General features: G+C 41.0%; 3 protein-coding genes across 4 annotated transcripts; 2 read left to right on the top strand and 1 right to left on the bottom strand.

Annotated features, from left to right (window-relative positions):
* Window positions 1-573: 573 nt before the first annotated feature.
* Window positions 574-2,387, top strand: LOC129586207 (dynein light chain Tctex-type 1-like). Its single transcript, XM_055479276.1, has 2 exons — window positions 574-810; window positions 936-2,387. Exon 2 carries the CDS (start codon window positions 1,219-1,221, stop codon window positions 1,819-1,821), a length of 603 nt encoding a protein of 200 aa, XP_055335251.1. The 5' UTR covers window positions 574-810; window positions 936-1,218; the 3' UTR covers window positions 1,822-2,387.
* Window positions 2,388-2,420: 33 nt separating this feature from the next.
* LOC129586206 (uncharacterized) lies at window positions 2,421-5,291 on the bottom strand. The gene is made up of 3 exons (XM_055479275.1): window positions 4,308-5,291; window positions 3,610-3,948; window positions 2,421-3,266 (listed from the first exon to the last, which is right to left on the bottom strand). The coding sequence occupies exons 1-3, from the start codon at window positions 4,772-4,774 to the stop codon at window positions 2,783-2,785; spliced, it is 1,290 nt and encodes a 429-aa protein (XP_055335250.1). The 5' UTR covers window positions 4,775-5,291; the 3' UTR covers window positions 2,421-2,782.
* On the top strand, window positions 4,395-12,534 carry LOC129586204 (uncharacterized). 2 transcript variants are annotated; one of them, XM_055479274.1, is made up of 5 exons: window positions 4,395-4,777; window positions 6,617-6,728; window positions 8,733-9,621; window positions 9,770-10,321; window positions 11,772-12,534. In XM_055479274.1, exons 3-5 carry the CDS (start codon window positions 8,769-8,771, stop codon window positions 11,927-11,929), a joined length of 1,563 nt encoding a protein of 520 aa, XP_055335249.1. In that variant the 5' UTR covers window positions 4,395-4,777; window positions 6,617-6,728; window positions 8,733-8,768; the 3' UTR covers window positions 11,930-12,534. The 2 variants fall into 2 exon arrangements, with proteins under 2 accessions (XP_055335249.1, XP_055335248.1); XM_055479273.1 differs by lacking the exon at window positions 4,395-4,777 and having other exon boundaries at window positions 6,302-6,728.
* The last annotated feature ends 2,493 nt before the right edge of the window (window positions 12,535-15,027 follow it).

Raw genomic sequence — 15,027 nt, 5'->3', positions numbered from 1 at the left:
ATCCCGTACAATAGGTTCGAATTCTTGCATAAAATGTTTTCTGAGAAACTATTTCGAATTACTAAAAAACTTCACAGAATACTTCGTGGATACCGATACAGCTTACACGAGATGCTCATAGGTAGGAGTTCAGAACTGCAACATTAATAACACATCGTGTGTATTTAATAAGCGCCTACCAGCGCAGACTATGGACGGGCTATTGCCAAATATATACAAACACTTGTATATGTAATAGGTATACGGCATAAAAAGATTCCGCTGACAATTTTAGTTGGTAGCGGAGCAAAACGGGATTGGAGGTGGGCGCGAACGGCACTCTGATCAATATGAATATAAGTTTGTGACACCACCCTTATTCAGTTTTTATTGTACCGTAGCCACAATTTCGTTGCTAAATATAAGAAAGATTTTTATATTTTTCAAAATCGTTTCCAGTTTTCCGCAAATTTCGTTCGACAATAATCTTAACAATGTGTTTGTTACCTTACGGTTAGTACTGCTTGATAGATGCTTGCGCGCTTGTGTGGTTCAAGTACAAGAGGCTTGCACCTCCTTGCTTCCGGCTGACTTCCTAACTCTCCATGTTGGACGTTTTAAGTAGCTTTAATTTACATTTATAATGCCGCTTTATTACCTTTTTAGTATGTGTATGTGCGTGCGGTACAGTAAAACACATCTTTTCGCGATTATCAAGCAATGTGAGTTACCAAAAACGAAACAGTCCTACTGACTTCAAACGAAAGGCGCCCTTTTATTGTATTTATCGATGCCTCGCTACCGAATTCGACTCCTGTCACCAGTGCCAGAGTAGGTGTGCTGTATGAACATAATTAATATGAATCTTTTTTCGTGTGGTAAATTTATTACTACTCACTGGTCAGTAGTGTTTCTCGATGTGTGGGAACAGTTGGCAGATGTGTGCATATCTGTAGATTGCATCGGTTAACGCTTTGTCAAGCGCAATGCTACGGATCCAGCACGCAAAGAGGAGTAACGAGTGATCGTACCTTTATTGTCTCTGGGCAACCCATGATCTCTCGCAAGTGTCCGTATTATCGTTATGCCGTAGCTGCAGGCATTTGTCGATAGTATCAGAGGCGAATTTATCTTTTCAACATTCTCTTAATCATTAATAATTGGCCTGGGTTTGTCCCTGATTCACCGTAGATTATTTACGGGATCATGTACCGCATTGAGGATTGTGAATAGCGGTGAATGGCAGAAGCGCCCCCAGTCATCGTCCAACCGGATGCTGCATCTGAGACAGCGCTGGATGCTAATCACGGCACTGCGACTAATGCATCGGAGAGCGCTGTAACCGTGCAACCAGCTGCCAGCCACGACGGTCCTTCGGACAATGCGGCCGAGGGTGCACGCGGAGGCGGTCAAGATGCGGCGGCGACCAGTGAAGGCGACGCCACAGAAGGCGAAGCTGGAGCGGAGCAGGCGACGGCGCAGACCAAGAAAAAAAAATCCGAACCACGGATAATTGTGCCCTTCAACGCTGAGGAAATGGATGAGCTAATTAAGCAGGCCTTTACACTGGTGGAAAAGGAGTGCGAGAAGGAGGAGTACGACAATGGGCGGGTGAAAGTGTGGCGTTCGCTGGTGGAGGATTATCTCGTGCGGAAGGTCATGGGCCTGGAACGGCCCTTTAAGTACTGCTTCTACGTATCGGTCATGCAGAACAGCGGTGACGGCGGTAATGTCGTGCTGGGCGGCTATTGTCAGCCGGATGTGGACGGCTTCACGTCAGGCCACTGGGAGAACGAGTCGGTGCTCGTGGATGTGGTGGTGGTAGCGTTTTCCGTGCAGTGAATTGGAAGTTGCGCATGGGCGTGCATCCGCCGTTCAACAACGGATCGGCAGTCTGAAAAGTGCCGCTCCAAAAAAAATGCACAGTGGAATGAGTGGATCGAACGCGTAAGTGGAACATACAGAATTATTTGGCGGTAAAAGAAGTTATACGCACCATGGAAGGCAGAATAGAATTTTGATAACTGCAACATCTTCAATGGTGGAATCAAATTTCTCTCTCCGAAACTAAATTTTTATGTACGGTAATTGGTACCTATTTGCAGTAAACTATTTCTGATGTTCATAAGGCCAACAGTTATGACTTACTCAGCCGTCCATAAATTTGGTTCAAATAATAGCCATCGCAACATGCTTTTACAAGAATTGCTATTATTTTTTCGTTTATTTCTATCCTTTGTAATTAACTGCTAATTAAAAAGAATGTGGAGCTATTTTTTAAAATGTGAGTATCCAAGTTGTAATGAGTGGGATAGTGCAAGCCTGGATAATGGACCTTACTTGTTAGTTGCTATTTTGTACTGTATTTTAAGATAGAGCGATGGAATATCACGTGCGGAGAGAGTCAATAAAGGACGATACTCCTAGCCATCCTACACGAGAGAATTTAATAAAATACAGTCTAATGGAAGCATCCCTTTCTAATGGTTCGATTTCCAAGGGCAGCAGTTGTACCAGGCATTTCCACAGCTCACTCACCAGCCCAACTCATTCAAATAAAATTTCGATCAGCTATTTCCAGTTCACTGCAGCCAATGCGTGATTATAAACCGGAAAAAACAACAAAATTACAAACAAGAGCCACGCGAAACTGTCCAGTAAAAATTCTTGCGTAAAACATCACTTCAATACTGTGAACAAGAGATCAGGCCTTCCTCTAATAACATTTCAAACGGTGGCAAACCCACGCAAATGTAGCGCGTTCATCAACCTCTAAGCCTACCACGTCCAGGAAAAGAAAAAGTCACGGCACAGGCGTTGCGCCAACGCTTCCATCGGAAGCACCACTCTTCACATCACTATAAGCTAAATTAGCGGGTCCAATAATATACTTCCTGCTCGAACGATAAGGTCGACTGCGACTCACAAATGCCGGGAAGATGGTCAACGACTGTGGCCAGTAGTTCGAGCCCGGCAGTGCGGGCACTCCCTCGGCCAAATGGACAGGCAAGCCTCTTTCCGCCGCCAGTTTCCGCCTGTCCACCGTTGTCAACGTGGTGCTACGGTTGAGGTTGTAGATATTCCTCCGCAATATCGGCAGCGGCACATCTGGATCAGCCAGGCTTTCGTCAGGCTCGTCAATCATTCGCAAAGGGATGGGTTCACGTGGCGCTTTGCTACTAAGCATAATTCCGTTGGACATGCTGCTAGTTTCCGGTTTGGCACTGTCTGTTGAGGGGAGATCCGTATCCTCAGCAGCAGAACCACCATCCTCCATTTCGACAACTCTATAAAGCCAACAAAACAACTATAAACAATCAGAAAAGGGCTAAAGTTTGTGAAAATAGGAAAGGGAATCACCGCTCTTGTTTAGTAGCGCTCGCTTGGACTTACAACAAGCAAGCGTGATCAAGTTGTAAACCAAAGACTTAAAAAAAGCGGCTCATACGCGCGCACCAAGCATTTCAAAGCGTTCTAGTTAGAATTTGCAAAAGAAAATATAAACGAAAAAACCGCAGCATTAACAATCTAACACTTTCAGACAGACACCTTTTACAAAATCAACTAAAGAATGCACTACAAAATGGATAGCGCAGCAACCCGTTTTCGCTAGCAGTAAAATTGAGTTACCTGTTTTTTCCTCGTTTATCTTTTTTCTTTGAGTTGGTCAAAGCGGGCATTTTGGCAGATTTCCGGACGTTCTGCGCTTCTCCTTCGTCCGACACGTCCAAGCAAGGCCGCTTCTGTGCTCCCGAGGGCGACACAATTTCCACAGTTTCCTCGATCTGGAAGGGATCGATGTGTCGGTCAAATGCGGTCAACGGGTGAAATCCTTCCGGGTTGGCGAGATCAGCGCGGACCAGGACGTCGTTGACGTCAAATGCAGGATCCGTACTGAGAATTTCCCGCACAACGTCGTCTAATTTCTTCAACAGCTGCCGATGCTCGTCCAGAGCACGCTCGCTATCCCTAAATTTGATCGCATTTGAAACATACATTATACAACATACATCCATAAGAAATATATTAATTCACAAAAACGACGTTTAGGTTTTGACTTTTTGAGTTATAATTTTTAATTTTCTGCAAAAACGATCCCAATGAAATTACATAGAAACAATTAAGTTTTTGCGAAGTTGTTTAGAATACTGAAAATTACAGTAAGTACTTAAATGATGCTGAAGTCGAGAAACGTTGTGAGTCGTGACTGCAAACCCGGAAATTAGAGAAAATAATGCGAACTTGAAAATGACAGAGCGTTATGATTTGCCACAACTGCAGTTTAAAGTCCAAGATGCTTTGCTCAGGCTTATTTAGCGCTCACTTACCTTCTCAACTGAAAGTCCTCTTCCCGAACTCGCTGTATAGCTTCGAGAGCCGAAGTGATTATCAGTAAATGCGACGCCTTAGTGGTCGACTCGGGGACAACTTCTTTTTGGAGATTATCAAAACAACTCTTGAGGTACTTGCGTCGATGTTGTTCCGACACGTTATGTACAGCCCGGATCTCTACATTACTGTCGCGGTTGACATTAACAGTGGCAACCGTCGTTGGCTGCTGCGAAGGTGGGACAGGGCGAATAGTTGACGAAGAACTGAGCTGATCACTTAGTTGACTGCCCACTTCCGATTCACTGTACGATGCTACAGAATCAGAGTCGGTTATGGATGTGTTCAGTTCAGGGTTCGGACCGTTCGGATGAAATGAGTGGATTGCAGTCTGTTCCACGACCTCGAGATTTGTTGCTTGGATAGGAAGAGAATGAATAATCGAAGGGCTGCTTCTACTATCCATCAGGTATGCACTAAAATTCTTCAACAGCAGCGAAGTACTGCTTACCGCTTACGATCCCAATTACTGTATTCACAAGTAAAGCTGAAAAAGTATTACAGATAATAAGTCAGCACCAAGATGCTTCATGGATCAGTACATTTGCCGACTATGCACAGCAACGGCCCACCATTTAGCCGTTTTCAGACAAACAGATAGTGCAAGATTGCAAGAACAACCAAAATTATATAACACACAAAGACTGACAAAGCAGAAGGCTCAAGATTCTTGACGATAAAAACACGACAGTTAGGCTGTTAGAACATCTGTCAGGGCAACTTTAAAAGTTTAAAATGGTTAAAACTAAAACTGCACCACAAATCACCGATCCAAGAGTGCAGAGGTTGCATGAAAACTTCGGATTAAAAATTAAGATTGCACGCAAAAATAATAAGAATGCAAAAATGCGAGGTGTAGCGACTGTTACACATCCCAAACGAAAAAATGTGAGAAATCACAGCAAAATTATTATAAACAGAAATTTGGGTTTTGGTAGTTTTGGAACACGGTCAATGAAACCACACCTTCCAGTTTCCCGACCATTCCGGTAAAGCGCAGTGCACCGTGCACAGAAAATTTTAGGTCAAGTTGTTATGACCAGGGCAGATCTCAATACAGGCAATACCACTGACTCATTACGTCATCAGTAGAGTAGCTCGCATATTAGCGCGGCTACTCGTATAGTAAAATGCTGGGAAAAATCGGTTTGCTCCCCTTTTTCTGTTTTTGTTGAATGGGATTCGAACTGCAAAATATGCATATTAACTTCCTCTATTTTTAAAAATAAAAAAACCTTTAAATATGTAACGTGCATGAATTTCCCACTATTTCTTAATAAAATCAATTTCCCACTATTTCTTAATAATTTTCCCCATACGAATGCAATGTGCACTGTGCGGTAGGTACTGTGTGCAACTGTTCATATTAAATCACCGATGCGTAATTATACAATCTCGGTATTCTCCATCAGACTCCATGTAAATTAGTCCCAATAGTTCTTTAATTTTGCACATTGTTCAGTTTAGTATCTGCTTTATTTTTTTCTTAGGTTTTGAGAAGTTTCGTTGGAATAAATCAACAAACCAACTCGTGCAGTAATAATTTTGCCATATACCGGTAGAAACCAAGTTGCCAACAGCCGCTTTGCAACTTGCCGCACCGTACTTAATCATGTTGCCTCTTCCTATGGCTTATTTTATATTAGAAATAAAATCCCAACTGCAATAAAAGAGTGAAAACGACTAAAGAAACACAAATAAGCTTTGAAAAGCTTAAAAAACTCTGGCTTTTACGGTGTTCTTCGGCAATTTGGGCTACTCTAGCGCTTCCGTCATTGCAGATCCCGCCCTCAGTGGGGTTGCCTGTATTGAGATCTGCCTTGTTATGACTTATGCCGTTGGTAGTCATTAGGACACCTGTATGAGTCACGCCCGTCATTTCAGTTCTTCATCGTGCAAACAGCATACAAACCGTGAGCGAGTGCAGGTTTTGCACATGTCTGCAATTTTCTGTAACTGTAAATCGGCATAACAAAGGCATAATTTTGGATTTCCAGTATTACTTGAAAATATTTATTTTTACCGTTAGGGATTGCTTGTCCGCAAATGGTTTGTGATGTTTTCAGACTGGATCGTCTGGAGTCTAGACAGTGACGAAGATGATTCATATTTCATACAATTTCTGACTTCTAGGATCTCTGCTTTTTATAGTTTACGTCGATTTTCGCAATGTATTTTTCAGCGAACTTCTGCTTTGTGACTGTGTCGGGTGTGTCCTAGACTCCGAGCAACTGCTTTGCTACTACAGCGCTCTACGAATTAAATCCGAAGTTGCGGGGAGGATTTCTGGAGTCCAAAATCTGTATGCATAGTATTGGATACTCATGTGGGCCCGCCATCTGTTTTTTTCTTTTGAAGAGGTGAGATATTTCTAGTTCTGGGCCTTCTGGCTGCTTTTTATTTTGTTTGACACCAATTTCATAAATGGGATGGTTAACACTGCACACGGCTGTGAGTTAAATTTAGAAAAAATACCAATAAAATTGTTTCCGATTTCGATGGCGCAATATGTTATTAGTGACTAAATAGTAAGTATGCTCTTGTACTTGTGCATTCTTGCTATTTACTTGTGTCCTATTTGTTTAATTGCTGGTGCCGTCTGTAAGTAATCTCACTTCAGAAAGTTTAGAATTATTGAAAAGAAAGTGAAACGAAGCGGAGTGCTGATCATTTCAAAACTTTAGTGCGGTGAATTGTTTGTAACTGATTACTGAAAATTAAGTTTATGCTTTTTAACTTGTGAATGCAGACCATGGATTGAGTGTCCACTGTCCAGTGTGCAGTTTGTGTTAAATAATAATTGATAACGTAATAATTATTATGGTACTGTATAGTCTGTGTTTTTGACGAAACCACTGCATGAGATGAATAGTTATAAAAAAGTGTTGTAAATACGAGGGTAAACTTTTATTTATAAACTCCGGAATTTGTAAAGAACAAAAATAATTTTTTGTTTGAAATAAAATTATCAGTTGTTGGTGCAATGTGTTTGTCAATAGATTCGCGTGCAGTGGTAGATGCGCATGTGTGGCGGACTGTGGCTGTACTTCAAATATTTGCAGTTTTCTTTGATAACTTGTTGACTACCCGGTATGAAGACTAAAGTATTTGTTGGTCAGCGTAGGTGCCTTTCAAGCTTGAGCTGCTAATCGTGCTTTTTGAGGTTTTGATGGTGGAAAACTCGGTCAAGATGCTGCTGACTGTTAAGTACTTCATCCTAAACAGTTTATGTGCATCTGATGGTTTTTACTATGAGCATTTTTGGCAGTACTTAATAACGTTAATGTGATTCGTAATTGTATTAAGAGCCGGTATTCAGTATAAGTTACTAGTACTGATTTCAGCTGTTTGACGCATGTATTGTATGCAGTGGTTTCGATTTGTTGTTTAACGGACACAAGTCTGAGGATTGGGACGTTTTGAATCAAAGTGTATATTAGTACTTATGGGAATATGCCGGTGGTACGTTCATTATCTCTGCTTGAAACTGGAAATTTAGTTATACTTTATAGAAACAATACTGCAGGCTTTGAATGTGACCGCACACTATAATAATTATGTCGCTTATAATCATATATTTTCCCTAACTTTGTGAATTTCCGTTGATAAAATTTTCAACTTTTTCCGGTTACACAACTGACTTGCTAATAAATTCAATTATAAATGTTAATGTGGCAGTCGTCCAGTCAGCTGTAAATGTTCAACATGAGATTACTAGCTGAGCTAGCAGTAGCACAGTAATTCTTTGGTTGGGTTCTCCTGTATGGCATGTTGGGAATAGTTCGCCGGAGTTCGGCAAGGCTTCGGGATTGCAATTTGCAACTGTAGGCATTGAAACCATATTTATCCGGGTCTCGGAATCCATTGTGTATTTATGCGTACGCGTTATTTTGTCGGGCATAGAGTGAATACAGATTATCTTGACAAGCACTTTAATATTCAGTTATTCATGAAGTTATCATAACGGCTGTTCCATAAATTTCTATGTGAACTGTTTTGTTAGATTAACTTTCCTGCCACGATGCGTAGTGTCGTCGTAAGACTCATAACCACATAATTCTGCACAGTGATAGCTGTTTTATATTCTACGCGCCGCCGCGTAAAATTTGCCGGAACAAACAATCCGTCAGACAAAAATACGCACTTGCAATAGAATATTAAAAGGCAAAGACACAAGAGTGTGTTATTAAAACCATAACTTTTGTATGCGTAGTTGTACGGTCGTTTCAAGCGGATAATCGAGAGAGAGCCGTGTTAGCGGAAATGCTTGTACACATGTCTGTCCATCGTGCCGATGCGAGCAGACACTAATCCGTTGTGCTTGATGCGATCGTGCTCATCCGCACCGCATGTTTATTTTACAGTTTGAGCATCTGTGATTGAACAATCCTAGCCATGCAATGGAAGTGAAAGTGTGGGTCGAAGGACTGCCCAAGACAATCTGCGGGATCTCCGCGGCAACTACCTGCCAAGACGTGGTTTACGCACTGGCCCATGCCACCGGTAAACGCGGCCGGTTTGTATTGTTTGAGCGCTGGGCTAAATGCGAAAAGCCGCTCGCACCGTCCGACCGTCTGTGGGTTTTGCTAGAGCAGAAAGGGGAGTTCCGGCATGATGTGCAGTTCATCTTGCGTAAAACGGACAATAGTGGCAGTCAAAGTCGTGCATCCGATTCGTCGTCTCCTTTACCAGATCTGTCGCCATTCCAGCGCGGGCAGGACAGCACTTATGCTGGGAATCTGCGCAAAACCTTGACCACCCACGGTACGGACTGGATACCGCCGAAAATTGTGAAAAATCGTTCATCCGTGAATGGCAAAGCCACCGTCGTTCCCTTTATTCCCTCTCCCGTGAAAGAAAATAATTTTCCTGCTGATCTCATCGGTATGCACTACAAGTCCAAAGAGAGTGTTAAAGAATCTGTGCCGGGAAATGCGGATTTAGTGGCCAACAGCATTCCTGTTAGAGCGCCGGTTGATGTCCGGAATACAGCCCCAGTGAAGAATGCACCTGTTGCCAAACCCTTGCTTACTGCGCCCGTCCCTTCAGCCAACGGTTCACTGGATGTCCATATGAGGGCAACTGTTCCAGATATGGGCAACACTGTTTCTCTTGTGCATAAACAGAATGCAGTACACGGTCTCAAAGAATTACCGGAAAAGGATCAACGAAGATCCCAATTATTACTGGAAATTCGTCAACAGGAAGATTTATTATCCAGTGCCAAAGCAGAGTGTGCTTATTATGATCGAGGTGAGCATATTTTATTAATTGGTTTTTTTGTGATGAAATTTTTCACGTTCTTTTAAAACTTTAAGTGGGTAGTAGAAGCTGAGTAGGTATATATATTACATAAAATCAAAGTTTTCTTGCTAAATCCGTGCTCGTTGTATGATTTCAGAATGCGCACTGTGGGAACAGCGCACAATAAAATTGGCTCTGGAAGCTAATGATATGGAGAATCAAATTAAGCTTATGCAAGACTCAGAGAAGAGTGTCCTCAGCCAGCTGGAGGAATTATCTAGTCTACCATTCGAGCCAATGTTAAAGGCTGCCGAAGAAGTTCAGCTTAAACTGAAAAACGATCTCACGGATTATAAAGCCAAACTGAACATATCTGATTCCGCCATTGTTGTAGCCAGAGATGATATGAAAATGCTGCACGAACAGTTGCAAACGGAGCGCAATGAGCAGGAAAAACAACGCGAGAACGCGGAGGCGGAGATAAAGGACGAAAAGGAGCGATTAGTGCGCGAAATCCAGGAATTGGCGGCGTTACAGGAAGCTCACAGTAAAACGCTCGAAGATCTGCAATTAAATGACCAACGCATGGAATCCACACTGCTGGCCAAACAACTGGAACTAGACAGCTTACAAAATGCATTGAAGCAAACAGATATGGATAGCTTCCTGGAATGTTTTGCAGTGCAGACACCTCTTGAAACAAATGGTGGTGAGTCGAAAAAGCAAAATAGTAGTCACGGCAGTACTATCTGCAGAACGGGAAAGTTTTTTTTCCATATTCCGGTTCGTAGTTACTGCATTTTCATGGTTTCAATTGTTCCGTGTAATTCAGTTCAGTTTTAATTTACGCTTGACAAATACAGGTGAGATAGAATACAAGTTGTATGAAATGGGCATGCTACGAAATTAAGTACGAGTTATCAAACTCCAGCCTCAGCAAGAAAAAATGCTTTATGGTTTTTCTAAAGATAAAGCGAAATTTATTTAGGCTAATATTCTTCGAAATGCATTAGTGTCAAATTCTCCTGGTCGATAATTGACAAAAAATTAGCTTGATATAATTGATTAGCTTGTCCCAGCAGGGTGTGGTTAGGAGATGGATGAATGCTTAACGAAGCGTGCATCATCTATTAAACCGATAACCTCTGCGCTTATGTGATGCACGAGAACTGTAACTATGGCGTATTCGGTCCATTTATCATCATAATTTAGCACGTAAGCAGGTATTTAATCTGATGCGCACTATGGTGAGCTGAGCAGAAAGCACAAGGTGAGCGGTGGGAGAAACAACTGTTGGGTTTCCGTTGTGGCATGACGAACTGCACACTTAGTATCCGGTTAGGCTATAACCAGATGCTGCAGCGTGGCCTTGGCCTATAGATCGATGCGTGTTTGTTCGCATTTTTTTTCGATGTAATATTTGATCCCTCTAAGGTAGCACTTCTCTCTTCGTGCTGTTTTTAATGCCGTCATTTCACCTCCAACAATAACTGTCAGCGAACTCGAAAGTGTTACAGTGGGCCGGTTAGTGCTGCTGGCGAATTGTCGAATAACGATGTTAATTCCTGTTTTCGCCGCTTTAGCGCTTGACAATAAAAGCATCACATAGATCGCAATGGTTCAAGATTCTGTGATTGAATGCTACCCTGATCAGCGCATGTCGTTTTATTGCGCAACATGATCATTTAATTATGAGTTATGCCAACAATGTAGTTTTTTAATCAGCAACTTCACAGAATCATGCAACGACGCGCTAAATATCAGGTTTATGGGCAAATGACTACGGTATATGCTGCATTTGTATGAATTATGTACGAGTAGTTAGCAACGAGCTGTGACGAGGCGCGTAAACGCAGTTATGATAGAGAATATGAATGTGTAAAAGGGAATATGACATGAATAAGTAAAAAAAAATAATTGGGAAACGCTAGAGTGTTGTGCGGTACGTATATTAGGCGTACATGAACATATGCTGAGTGAGAACTGAAGTGGACTAGAAATAAGCATCTGAAATTGTGTGCTGAAGAAAGCGGATAGAATACGACAAAGAAATAGCGCTTTGTAGATTTTCCCTACGCAACAGTTAAAATTTTTGTTCAGGTTATTACAAAGTTCAGATGAAAGCAAAAATATTTGTCTTGAAGCCGTATTTGTTACAGTTTCCGGTGGGAAAATAATGGTTTCAAGTACAGCAACGGTTACGGATCAGCAGCGGTCCTCTCCTGCGCCCCCGGTTCGTAAATCATCCTCCTCATCCCAGCGAATCCTTGTACTGAAGCGGAATATTGCTCGGGATCCGCAAGGCATGTGGGTATGATTGTAAATCTACATGTCTTTGATGGACACGTCGATGCCGGTTACGGGATGCCATTGTTGCAGTTAGCCAGGTTATTTTGGTTTGACTTGTTGCTACACTTTGTTTCGGGTTGCTCAAAACCATTTTCAGCCTTTTAATTGCCTAAAATGTCGTTTTGCGATACGTGGCCCTTGGCCAAGTTTATTTGACAATAATGGAGATGTACAAAAATGATTTTGCCATGATGCGCCAGTGCCCACTGCCCAGACTGGCCCCAGAGGACTATACTTTCTCTATATGTAATTATAACGTAATCAATGATTAGTTTGTAAATTATTTCTGTTTTGCCAAATGTTGGTACTCAGAATGTACATCAAACCAGAATTCCCAAACGGCCTTTGGCAACTATAAACTTCGGTGGTCGAAACTTCTCGACCAATGTTCCTTTAAAAACCCACGTTGCACATGTCCGTCAAGGTGGAGTTTTGATTTTCTTTATTCTGGAAGGTAATCTTGCGGCTGATTCTTATCATTACCAGCCCTAATATAACGCCGCTGCTGACGGTCTAATGTGACATTTGCAGAGCTAACGTGCATATCGTGACATTCATATTAATTTGTAATTATTATTACTCTGGTGGAAGCTTTTTATAAATAAAACCCATAAACGTTTTTGGCAGCACGTGCAGTGATGCCACAGGTGAACGTGAGAAGAAGTCTCATAGCTACTGTACTATAATCCGCAATCTTTTTTATGCTTTTATGATCTACTTATTATAATGATGATGATTTTATCTACTTATTATAAAAAAGATGTATACAGTAATACATTATATAGCGCTTATCACAATCAGTAATTAGTAATAGTCCTGTATTTTCAGAATTCGAATATGCGTACAACAACTTGCAAATGATCATTATTAAAAACACCAAATATTAAAGTTTCGGAGGGCTAATATTTTGCAGTTAATAACAAGAAGTAGTACGTCACGGCACTGCCTTTTTTTGACTTTTGTCTGTGGATTTTTGGTAAAAAGTTTAGCCATGTCGTGAAGACTAGCAGGTATGTACCTAACTGGAGCCAAGGCTGGAATTTGTGGACTACTGTATCAGCCATCGTTCACTAAAATAACGTGTCTAATGTCTATGTATTATCCAATATCCACTATCGACTATCCGTGTTAATTTTGTGGTAGATACCCGGCTATAGTCCCATCTTCCTGCCATGCTATGTTACGAGGGCTGTTCCGGTTTTTAGAACAAAGCATATCTACAAATTAAAATAACGATCTGCTAACATTTAGCCTGCATGATTGTTTTAATTTTTTGCGTTTCGCTTCTTCTAATCAAAAAAGGTTCACCTATGCGAAAGTAAATACAGTAAATTAACGAGAACTACAAACTCTTTCCATGTGTTTATGTAAAATTACTTGCACATGATTTGAGATTATTAAATTTTGTAATTGTACGATGTGTAAACCGTTGCACTGGATGTAAAATAACCTATTCGACAACTTCATATTATAGTGTTTCAAAAAGCAACTGCCCAAAAAAAAGTATTCGACACACCAAACTTTTACTAGTATTTTATTTTTTTACTAGTTTTTACAATGGTATTAACTCTTATGTGTACGCTCTAGCTACTATTCCAAGTACAAACCTGCAAAACAATCAGCCGCATATCCACACTTCAGAATACAGAAGTATGCAGAATACAGAAAGTATTTCTATGTTTTAATGTTGCTAGTTTTACACATGCACAGAAGTTATACTGTAAAATCAGTTATACAACTTTACTGAACAGCTTTAATCTTTTGAACAGTTTCGTTTCTTTTCGAATACAAAACGGCGACATGAAAACTTAGCTGCTCTATACTTGATATAAACATAATTACACTTAGCGTGTAAGTTTTCATTTATATAGGTATATTTATCTGTTTGTAATAGTAACAACTGCTTGCTTTTCTTGCAAAGTCATTGTTGTCTCGGTTCATTGTCAGCTTAAAACTCAAGTCCTACACACAAAAAAATCTAGAAGATATGTTGCAGAGGCTATCATACGTTTCCAAGGGATTTTGGACAGTGACGCAAAACCACTTGCAGATCCATAATGATTTGATCATTTGTGACCTATCTCCAGAATACGCAGTGCTAGCTGGCTATTTATAGTCACGAATGTATACGCACAACGACTCAAATTCTGCGATGTACGCGCCATTGTGACTAAAAATGACCAGCTTACTGAATCCATCCAGTTGATAACTTTTTACCAGTGTTGGAAAACTAATCGCAATTAAGAAGTGCAACCCACTGAAATATAGTTTACCAAATAAAAAAGTGTATAAGCGTATAATTATATCATATCTCAGACGCACAATCATACCGTAACCGAACGACTACAAATCTATAAGTAAAATTTATGCAGAATTAAATTTAAGCGCATTTTAAAACGACGTCGTTGCGAGACTATTCGCCTACTCCACAAAAGATGAAATCCAAATTCACAGGAGCACAAGCTCCGAAGACCTTTCAACTGAGCTTATCTGTATGCTGAACGATCGCTATAGGCAAATGTGCACCGCGTTTTGGGTACGCTGCAACCCCGACAGACAGTTGAAAAGGATAACAGGAATACGTGGCCTGGAGACGGTACGTAATTACAGAACATCTGTTAATCTTCGGTTTCCGGCCTCGGAATTTTTAAATTCCAGCGCAACCACGCTGACAACGGACTGCACTCTGCAGGTATGCATTCACTTCCAAAAATACCTACGTTCCACGTGCATCCATTTGAAGATCATGGTCATGGTGATCGCACGATGATATAGTTGCACATTACGAATCACGGTCACCTATCCATCCGTCTCTGAACTCATAATAATTATTATAACTGATAATTCCGCAAACGAGTGCGATGTACAGACATAGTAGAATAGAATATCTTGAATGCTTATTCATTAAAATTTAGTTAACTAACGTATACATACCCATTAAATATTCACCTGTTACACACAATTGCAATACTCTTCAAGCACCATACTTTGTCCCCATAAATAGATAGATAAGTGTGCAAAAAAATGTCTTACAACTGCGCTTATATATTCCACGCAGAAAACATT

The sequence above is a fragment of the Paramacrobiotus metropolitanus genome, unplaced genomic scaffold, assembly GCF_019649055.1.
Source record: "Paramacrobiotus metropolitanus isolate TYO unplaced genomic scaffold, Prichtersi_v1.0 Parri_scaffold0000020, whole genome shotgun sequence".
Taxonomy (NCBI): Eukaryota; Metazoa; Tardigrada; class Eutardigrada; order Parachela; family Macrobiotidae; genus Paramacrobiotus; species Paramacrobiotus metropolitanus.
This window is presented reverse-complemented; position numbering and strand designations above follow the sequence as displayed.

Excerpts from the sequence above, each read along its gene's own strand:
- LOC129586207 (XM_055479276.1), top strand. The coding sequence starts at position 1,219 with ATGGCAGAAGCGCCCCCAGTCATCGTCCAACCGGATGCTGCATCTGAG.
- LOC129586206 (XM_055479275.1), bottom strand. The coding sequence starts at position 4,774 with ATGGATAGTAGAAGCAGCCCTTCGATTATTCATTCTCTTCCTATCCAA. Across the intron at positions 3,949-4,307 it reads GAGGACTTTCAGTTGAGAAG|GGATAGCGAGCGTGCTCTGG; the intron begins GTAAGTGAGCGC and ends GATCAAATTTAG. Across the intron at positions 3,267-3,609 it reads GATAAACGAGGAAAAAACAG|AGTTGTCGAAATGGAGGATG; the intron begins GTAACTCAATTT and ends TTGGCTTTATAG.
- LOC129586204 (XM_055479274.1), top strand. The coding sequence starts at position 8,769 with ATGGAAGTGAAAGTGTGGGTCGAAGGACTGCCCAAGACAATCTGCGGG. Across the intron at positions 9,622-9,769 it reads GTGTGCTTATTATGATCGAG|AATGCGCACTGTGGGAACAG; the intron begins GTGAGCATATTT and ends GTATGATTTCAG. Across the intron at positions 10,322-11,771 it reads ACCTCTTGAAACAAATGGTG|TTTCCGGTGGGAAAATAATG; the intron begins GTGAGTCGAAAA and ends TATTTGTTACAG.